The 9,651-nt window shown below is 43.6% G+C and overlaps 1 protein-coding gene across 1 annotated transcript in view; it reads right to left on the bottom strand.

Moving 5' to 3' along the window:
- Thumpd3 (THUMP domain containing 3) overlaps window positions 1-3,339 on the bottom strand; it is a 22,835-nt gene extending 19,496 nt beyond the window's left edge. The window contains exons 1-3 of the mRNA XM_021164140.2: window positions 3,259-3,339; window positions 1,947-2,233; window positions 287-364 (exon numbers count right to left, since the gene is read on the bottom strand). Of these exons, the coding sequence (XP_021019799.1) occupies window positions 287-364; window positions 1,947-2,201 (333 nt within the window). The 5' untranslated portion in view covers window positions 2,202-2,233; window positions 3,259-3,339. The remainder of the gene's footprint in view (window positions 1-286; window positions 365-1,946; window positions 2,234-3,258) is intronic.
- Window positions 3,340-9,651: the final 6,312 nt, after the last annotated feature.

Here is a 9,651-nt window from a genome sequence, read left to right as displayed (position 1 = left end):
GCCTTACAGTTGGATCTCATGGAGGCATTTCCTCAACTGAAGCTCCTTTCTCTGTGATAACTCCAGCTGTGTCAAGTTGACACAAAACTAGCCAGTACAGATGGGCTCTAAAGAGATTTCTGGATTTTCGTGAAAAGGCTTACTGTAATCACATGCTTGGTTCTTGTTATATTCTCAACATTGTAAAGAAATAAACCAACAGCAAGGCTAAGTGACAGTGTGACAAGCAGGTAGTACACTGCAGAGAACAAGCTCTCTGGGAAAGACCGTGCTTGGAATACCTCACCTTCGTAGCTTTGAACTGGTAATCTTTAAACTCCTGAACAACCACAAACAAGTTATCAACTGATCTCAGACAATGAACCTAGGGGAGAGAAACAAATGTTAGAAACAAATTTCTGAACATACTTGTAAATAACACAAGCTACCTACAGTTAAATATTTAAAAGAAAAGAAGTACAAAATTGGTTCATTTTTATCTTTTTGAGATAGGGTCTTGCTATGTTGCTCTGGGTTGCCTCAAACTCACAATTCCCCTGACTCAGTGTCCTCAGTACTGACATTACAGGAGAAAGCTACCATGTCTAACTAAGTAAAATAGGTTTAAAGCAGCACCTCCTGTCTGTATTTTATAGTTAACATTTTTCCCATCCCAAGTGGTCCATTTCTTTGGTTACCCATCAGTTCCTGCTTTTCCCAGGAGAAGGGCCACTGTGATAATGTCATACAGGCAATAACATTGGTTTAGAGAGGGGGGAAATATAAAGACAAAATTTTCCCATCCTGAGTGTTCCATCTCTTTGGTTACCCATCGATTTCCACTCTTCCCCAGAGAAAGGGTCACTGAGATCAAAGTATATAGTCCGAAATGTCATATAGGCAGTAACATTGGTCTGGGAAGGGGAAGGAGCGTAACACAAGTGGGGCTTTATTGTTGTTCTTCTCTCATGTCTTTTGGCTGTATACGGCAGGGGCAAAGAGCATGGATCTACCAGCAAATGCCTACACTCCCAGCTCTTGGGAGGGGCAGCACACTTAGCTATATAGTGAAATTTAGGCTAACTTGGCTACATCCGACTCTGTCTCAACCTATCTCTCCCCTCCAAAAAAGCAACCACATACAGTTTAAGCTCGAGTTCTGTGACAGCTGAATTACTGCAAACAAACTACTTTTCCTCTTAAACCTAATGGCTGATGACAACAGTGCCCAATCTCCGAAAACCTGCTGAAGGCATCAAGAAAATGCTTGCTTACTTACATGTGTCTATTGCATGTCATATGCTTCCAGCTTGGGATACACTAGCAAGACAACAGTTAACAATCCATACCCTATGCTACTTGTGTAGTAAAGAGAAATCTGGTAGCTTTTGTTTCAATGCGATGGCAGTTTGCTAACCTCTGCTTCTCACCTGCAATCAGGTACTTTTGATCAAGAATGTCTTTGAAGGGGCTGGAGAAATGGCTCAGTGGTTAGGGGCACTGACTGTTCTTTCAGAAAGACCCAGGTTTAGATTCTAGTTCCAGGGGATCTGATTCCCTCACACAGACATATATGCAGGCAAATGCCAATGCACATAAAATAATAAAAATCTTTTAAAACTAACAATGTCTTTGACAAGGATAAAAAGGAAACCTCAGCTTTTGTGTGTTTTTTGTGCTAAAGTAAATTTACGTGTCATAGACATTGGTAGGTATTTCATTTCGATGCTACGATCACTTCTAAACCATATTAAACTAACACTGAAATGTACTAAACTGAATATACATTACAAAGACATTATAAACAGCAACAGAGTAAACTAGTCAATTTCATAAATCAGTACACAACAGAAAATGCAGCTACTTTAAGCAGAACAGAGTAAAGGATTCCCAAGGGGGGGGGTCTATAAACCAGAAAAATAATCATAAAATAACCAAGACTAATTTAAATACTGTTTTGTTCAAACCTGAGCCAGACTTTCCACTGCAATATCAAAATAGATCTTTCCGCGGTCTTTGCTGATTCTGCAGGCCGACTTCAGTTTCTCTCTCACTTCCCCCGCAGCCGTTTGTTCAAAGCCAGTGGGTACAGTGGCTCCAACAGTGACTTGGAGATGCTCCGACTCACTTCTGACGCTGCTTTCTACCAGAGACACAGGCTCTTTGTTCCCATCAAGGTTCATACCCAGGCACTCTCTGGTAGCTTCTTGAGTGTCAGACATGATGGAGATGTTTCTAAAAGGACCAACAGTCTCTAGAGGCAATACAGGAAAGAAAAGGGGAAACAATGCCATCTCTTTTCATATTTCAATGTACCTATCGAGTTAAAACTGTCGTATAAATAAGGGCACGGATTACAGGCAGTGAAACGTGATTAAACATGCAGACTCATCAGGAGAAAAGACAAGAGTATTTCCACTGCATGCAGTGCTTGGCTTAGGCTCATCTGTGTTGGTAAGCACCATCTTACATTTGCTAACATGAATAGAGAAGCTCCTCTGTTGCCCTTTCAGCTTAGCACTTCAGGATGTGAGGCTGTAGTGGTTCCGGGTTAAAAATTCTTGCTTCCCACACTCGCGGGTCCAAATGACCCTAAAGCAAGTTACTCCTGCCTAGTTTCGAACTGGAAACTAACTATATCTCTCTTTCCCAAAGATGGAAGGTTTTAACGCGAACAACACAATTCTGAACTAATGATCAAAACTTTTAATGTATGGGTGAGGTATCTATTTTCCGCCGTGTAGACAAGTGGGCAGTGAATTTATTAAAGATGAACTCAACTTCCACTATCTAAACAATTACAAATATCTGAAAGCCTACTATGTGGTGACGCCGAGATCCAATGACGCGCATGCAGGGGACACCTTGGAAATGTCTGAAGCTAGTAACACAGACGTCCTGTGGGAGTGTTTGTGGAGGTTGAAGGGGCTGGAGTGGTGTTACCGTGATGGAGGGCCCACACCTCCCACCAGCTTTTCAAAAGCGCGGTGGCTTAAACTAACATCTTCCCTGTCCCTAATGCTGTGCCAACCAAGGACAGGCCACAGAGGTGAACGCGGTTCCACCGTGTCACCGTTCGCCTCTGTGAACACAACTCCTACGGACAGGGTGGAGAGCGGAAGGGCTGTTCGGACGGGAGGGCAGTGGCTCTCTCACTCCCACCCTCTGCTAAGCCCAGCGAGAGTCCAGACGCTCAGCCCCAGCACCGACCTACACGAAGCCACCGCCGTCCTCCCCTGCGTCCCACCCACCCGGCCACTCCCAGCCGCGGCCAGTTACCGGCGGCAAGCACAGACCCTTCCGGTCGCCGAACCGGCGGGCTCGGCGCGCTCCGAGCTCGCCGCCGGAAGCCAAGGTGCCAGCCCGGAAACGGAAGTCAGGCCTCGGAGGTCACGGTGCTCCCGCGCTCCGGGGTGGGTGGGGGAGTGTGCGCGGAGAGCTGTGCGCAGTTGGGTGCAATCTGACCCGGAACAGGAAGAACGACCAGCAGGCCGGTCACCTGCCGGGAGGGGACCTCTGTGGAGGGCGCTCTCCTAGCGAGCGCTGCATCCGTTGCTCGGTTGTTCTACTTCCTCTGCCCTGAATGTCGAGCACTGGGGGTGAGACTGGGACTTGATTCCAGTCTCAAAGCCAGAGAAACCGAGACTAAAGAAGAGATTCTTTTTTTTTTTTAATTTTTAATATTTTTATTACATATTTTCCTCAATTACATTTCCAATGCTATCCCAAAAGTCCCCCATAGCGCCTCCCACTTCCCTACCCACCCATTCCCATTCTTTTGGCCCTGGCATTCCCCTATATTGGGGCATATAAAGTTTGCAAGTCCAATGGGCCTAAAGAAGAGATTCTTTTCCCCCATTCCCGTCTTGCACAACACTCTTTTTTTGGAATTTCTTTTTGAGATTGGAGTCTCACTATGTAGCCCTGACTGGCCTGCTCCTTTCGTCGATCGTTCTGTCCTGGAAATCACAGATATCCGCTGTCTCTGCCTCCGGGATGCTAGGACTACAGGTGTGCGCCACCATACCTGGCTTGGATTCTGCAGGGGCCGGCAAGCTGTGCTGTAACTAGAGTATAGCCCCTAGCCTAGCCTGCGGTTTTCAGACTGCTTCTTTTATGCTGGCTGCTTTTACACTATCATTTCATGTTTCTCTCTATATATGTCAAAGGTTACATTTCCTATATTTTAGTTTTATTTCCTTTGTATGTGGAGGGAGCTTGTGTGCCACACCTGAGGTCAGAGGACAACTTGGCAGAAGTTGCTTCTCTCCACCACGTGGGTTCCAGTGATCCAGCTCAGATAATCAGGATGGGTAGCAAGTGCCTTTACCCTCTAAGACGTCTCACCAGCCCCAAATGTAACATTTTAAAAGAGGAAACTTAGGACTCAACAGAAAGAGACAGCCGGATTTAAGGAGGAAAAAAAGCGATGGTGGAGAGATGGCTCGGTGATTAAGGCTTGCTTTTCCAGAGAATACAAGTTTGGTACCCAGCACCAGCACCCACCCACCTCAAGCCGCTCACAATACCTGTAACTTCAGGGGCTCTGACAACCGCGTCTGGCTCCAAGTCTTACACTGCATGCAATCGTTCTCTCTCTGCCTCTCCCCTCACCCTCACACACACACACACACAATTGTTTAAAGTTTCAGTGGTGGCAGCAGCAGAGGCATGGAGCCACGCTGTCCTTATCAGCACGGACAATGAGAAAGGTAAAAACCGGATCCTTGCCTTGGATGCATCGAAGAGGCTTGGGAGCAGCCAATATAATAGAAAGCAGTGTTGTAGTTTAGTAAAAAAAAAATAAAAAGGGGGTCTGACAAACGGCCCAGCAGGTAAAAGGGGTCTGCCATCAAGCCTGGCCATCTGCATTCCATCCCCAGGACCCACACTGTGGAAGGAGAGAACAGACTCCCATGGGTTGCCTCCTGACTTCCACAAGTGTGCCGTGAGAGCCTCACCTCCATAAATAAATGTTTGGGGGGTGGGGCTTACCATCTTTAATCCCCGCACTTGGGAGGCAAGAGCAGTTGAGTCTCTGAGTTTGAGGCCAGCCTGGTCTACAGAATGAGTTCCAAGACAGCCAAGGCTGTCTTTAAAAAAAAAAAAAAAGCTGAAAGTGTAGCCCTCACAAAACAGAACAAACTTTATTAAAGACAGTGTTAGCATAGATTTTAAGCCTAGAAATTCAGAATAACAACTCTTAGTGGCTCTGAAATTACATCTCAAATGGAAAAGAAAGCTTTATTCCTTCTTTATTTTTCATAAATGAGATTATAGGATGTTTCAGAAGTACCTTGGATGGGATTACATGCTAATAAAACCGGAAGCTACTAGGGTTGTACAAAGGGGTCAGGACATGCCCTTTACTAAATAGAGTTTCTGATGAGAGTTCTAGAAAATTATAGGTTCTGAGATGAGAAAGGAGAAAGGCCTCAAGCAGTTGCTAAGTGTTTTGGAATCTGTGATTCTCAGCTGTTGAGAGAGCGGCTCCTTTTGCTTCTCAGGTCCTTGTAATTTCTCCTTTCTATCCTGCTTTACAAAGGACTTGCATCAGAGCTTTTGGAAAAGGTACATGAAAGACCAATATAAGTACATGAATCAATGGTCACTATCACCAATCATTAGGGAAATGTACACTAACACTAACTTGATGATAACTATTCAAATGGCAAGTTTGAAAAGCAAAAATCATCTCTTATAGGAAGGATGTGGAGCAGTGAAATCTTGCTGCTGTCGATGCCAAATGTGATAGCCACGTTAGAATTCAGTTTAGCTTTTCTGAAAGAGGCGTAACATATTCACCATATTACCCATTCTACCAGCAAGCATATACTCAGAAGAGGAAACATTCAAACAAGTTGTTCACAAACACTGCATATAGCCTCCAACTAGAAACAACCTGAAATCCATGTGGTATTTTCACAACAAGTTAATATTTAGTCTTTAAAAAGTTCTGTTGAAACTTTTATTTTGTGGTGCCTGATTGCAAACCCAGTGCTTTACATGTGCAAGCTAAGAACTCTACCATAAGCTACCTCATAAAAAGTACTGAAGTACAGGGACATGCTACAACACGGTCAAACTTGGACGCCATGTTAACTGAAAGAAGCCAGATGCAAAAGACCACATATAGGCTGGGGATGTAGCTCAGTGATAGTGCCCTTTTAATCTTACCATGTGAGAGGCCATAGGTCCAGTCCCTAATGACAGAGAGAGTAGGGGAGGGAGACGGGGGGGGGGGGGAGAGAGAGAGAACACAAACACAGAAAACCACAGGTTTNTTTAATCTTACCATGTGAGAGGCCATAGGTCCAGGCGCGAGAGAGAGAGAGAGAGAGAGAGAGAGAGAGAGAGAGAGGGGGGGGGAGAGAGAGAGAGAGAACACAAACACAGAAAACCACAGGTTTCAATTCCATTTATATTCAGTGTCTAGGAAAGGTCAATCTGTAGAGTCAGGAAACAGGATTGCTTAGGGTTAGAAGGAATTGGGGTGATGGGTAATGTTGCAGAAGATGTGAAAGTTCTATCGTTAGGTAGTGATGATAACTTACACACCACTGCAAATGTACTAAGGGACACTGAAGTATACACTTCAATAAGATTGCAAGTTTTATGTGAATTTTATCTTGGTGGAGGAAGCTTTGGATCTTATGGGAGATTCATTTACAGCTTCTTCTGCAAAATCATACTTCCCTCCTAGAATTGTTGGGAGACAGTAGCTGGCGAAATGGCTCAGCATGTGGGGGTCGTAGCCACCAAGCCTGATGATCTGAGTTCCAGCTTCTGGACTTATATGGCATGGGGAGAGAACCAACTTCCACAGATTGTCCTCTGATCTCCAGTGCTGATGGAGCTATGACATGTGTGGGCATGCGTACACAAAATAATGAAAAAAAAATCAATGTAAATAAAATTATTCAATTACCATCAAATATTATTCTATGTAAAAGGCATTTATGTTTATTTTTTCTAAAAATGTATTTGCTTATTTACTTTTATCTTAGGATTATAAAAGGCTTTCAATAGGTGGTGAGGCTAGAGCTCCTCACTCCCTAGTTGTGGAGATCAGTGGCCAGGTCATAGAGACAACTCAGCACTAACAGAGACCTTCTTAACATACTGAAGGATTAAAAGACTGAAGAGAGAGTCTCTGGATATCATTTAGTGCCATCTCATGTGTATCTAATGTGTGTCTTTATACTGTCTAACAAGGTTCCACCAGTTGTATTTTGGGCCTGTCAATTTAGCAACAATGTATTGACCATTTATTGTATGTCAGATATTTTTTAGGCTCTGGGTATACAGCAGAGGGCAAGGGAGAGATCCTTATATGTCCTTATATTCTCGATATATTCTGATAAAAAAGACAGCATAGGGCTGGTGAGATGGCTCAGTGGGTAAGAGCACCCGACTGCTCTTCCGAAGGTCCAGAGTTCTAATCCCAGCAACCACATGGTGGCTCACAACCATCCACAACGAGATCTGGCGCCCTCTTCTGAAGACAGCTACAGTGTACTTGCATATAATAAATAAAATAAATCTTTAAAAAAAAAAGACAGTATAATAAACAATATGCAGTAATAATGTTCTTTGAGGATCTTATGAAGAAAACTATCAGGGTTGGAATGGTGAAGATATAGGGAATAATTCAATGTTATACCAGCAGGACAGGAAAGGTCCCTTTGGTAAGGTCACAGAGCAGAGTCTGGAGGAAGAGAGCAGGTTGTTTAGCAATCTGGAAGAAGCATATTCCAGGGCAGGTTCACAGTGAATTAACTAAGAGGCCCCTTAGGCTGTAAGGCTGGGGAAAACGAAGGAATCAAGTGTAAGATGAGATGAGCAATAGTGTACAAATTCTCACCATGGCTTACAGTTAAAAGCACACCGTCCTGGGGTTAGAAAGCTGGCTCGGTGGTAAGATCTACTTGCTGCTATTATGGATCCAGGATCAGTTTCCAGTGCCAACATTGGATGGCCTACGGTCACTCATGGCTCCAAGGGGCCTGATACAGTCTCCTGGTCTCCATACACAGCTACATACATTAGATACACACATGCATTTTATATATATATATATATATATATATATATATATATATATATATTTCTAAAAATTCAGCACTTTGGGACTGAGAGTATAGTTTAGTTGGCTTATAGTTTAGTTATAGTTTAGTGTTTGCTTTGTATGCAAACTGGAGTTCATCTCCAGTATATGGTGATGGTATTGGCTTGTAATCCTAGCGCTTGGGAGACAGAGGTTCAAGGTCATCCTCAGCTACATGACAAGTTTGAGGCCAACCTGAACTATCTGATAACCTTATTTCAACCCCAAAAAGCAAACAGCAAAAACTACCACTCTGGAGCCTGTATGAAAGCAGTAACTAGACCATTTCTGAGGTCCAAGTAGGAGGTGATGATACTCAAACTATAATGTTAGGGTTGGGTATCGTGAGAGGTGTCAAGTTCTGATATGTTCAGAAGGAATAGCAGTCATTACTGATAGACTGGATGTGGTTTTCAAAAGAAGATAAAAAAGGAAGTGTGTGGCCAGGCCTAACAAATTTGCTGCTGTAGACCAACCACATTCTGCTGATAGGTCCAAGTGCTGAGAAACTTGTACCAAAATGCCACCAATGAAGCCAATAGCATATTTTATCTCCAGTTTATTAGAAAGATGAAAATAATTTTAGTTCGTAGCATAGAGAACCCAAATATATGCTGTGAAAATATTGACATAAAATGGATCTTTAGTAGAAAATGCCTACTTTGAATGTTACATATATGTATGAAAACTGTAGCCTCTAATTTGTAACTCACAGTAGTGGTTCTAGTAAGTTAAAGCCATCTCCAAGTAAACAAGTATGTCTTAAAATGCTTTATGTCTGTGCATGTGTGTGTGCATGCACACGCAAGCTTGTTATGTCATACTTGTGGAGGTCAGGGGACAACCGGCAGGGATTCATTCTCTCCTTCCACCATGTGGGTCCCAGCAAAGGAACTCGGGTAACCAAAGCTGGCAGCCAGCCTTTACTCCCTGCGACATTCCCCTCTCCTGCTTAAATGCTAGATAACTCATGTTAGATGCAGAGCATCAACTTTAAAGCTCAAAGGAAGCTGTTCCCAGAAACTTGGAGATCTGTTTTACACTGGTATCTTTCTGCCTTTTCTTTTCCTTGAGTCCAGATTCTCATCTATGCTCTGCTCTGCCATTGAGCTACTTCTCTGCTCCAGGATCTTTGGTCAGACTGTGAACCCTAAGATTGTGTTACTTGCTGGGAAAACTTTCTAGTTGTGGTGTGGCTTAGCCCTTAGTTTTAATCCCTTTGGCTGGAATACAGACACATCCTTAGTACACACCTTTAATCCCAAAGGATGAAAGAAAAGTCACTTTTTAGAAGGATGCATATTTGATGTTAATTGAGTGGCAAATAGTGATGAATCAGAGAAAGATTTGACAGAATAGGATATGCCCAACTCTCAGAAGAGGAGAGGAAAAAGAGGCTACTTAAGGGCTGGTGAGGTGGCTCAGTGGATAAGAGCACCCGACTGCTCTTCCGAAGGTCCAGAGTTCTAATCCCAGCAACCACATGGTGGCTCACAACCATCCGTAACGAGATCTGGCGCCCTCTTCTGGAGTGTCTGAAGACAGCTACAGTGTACTTACGTATA

This window comes from Mus caroli, chromosome 6, assembly GCF_900094665.2.
Source record: "Mus caroli chromosome 6, CAROLI_EIJ_v1.1, whole genome shotgun sequence".
NCBI classification, from domain to species: domain Eukaryota; kingdom Metazoa; phylum Chordata; class Mammalia; order Rodentia; family Muridae; genus Mus; species Mus caroli.
This window is presented reverse-complemented; position numbering and strand designations above follow the sequence as displayed.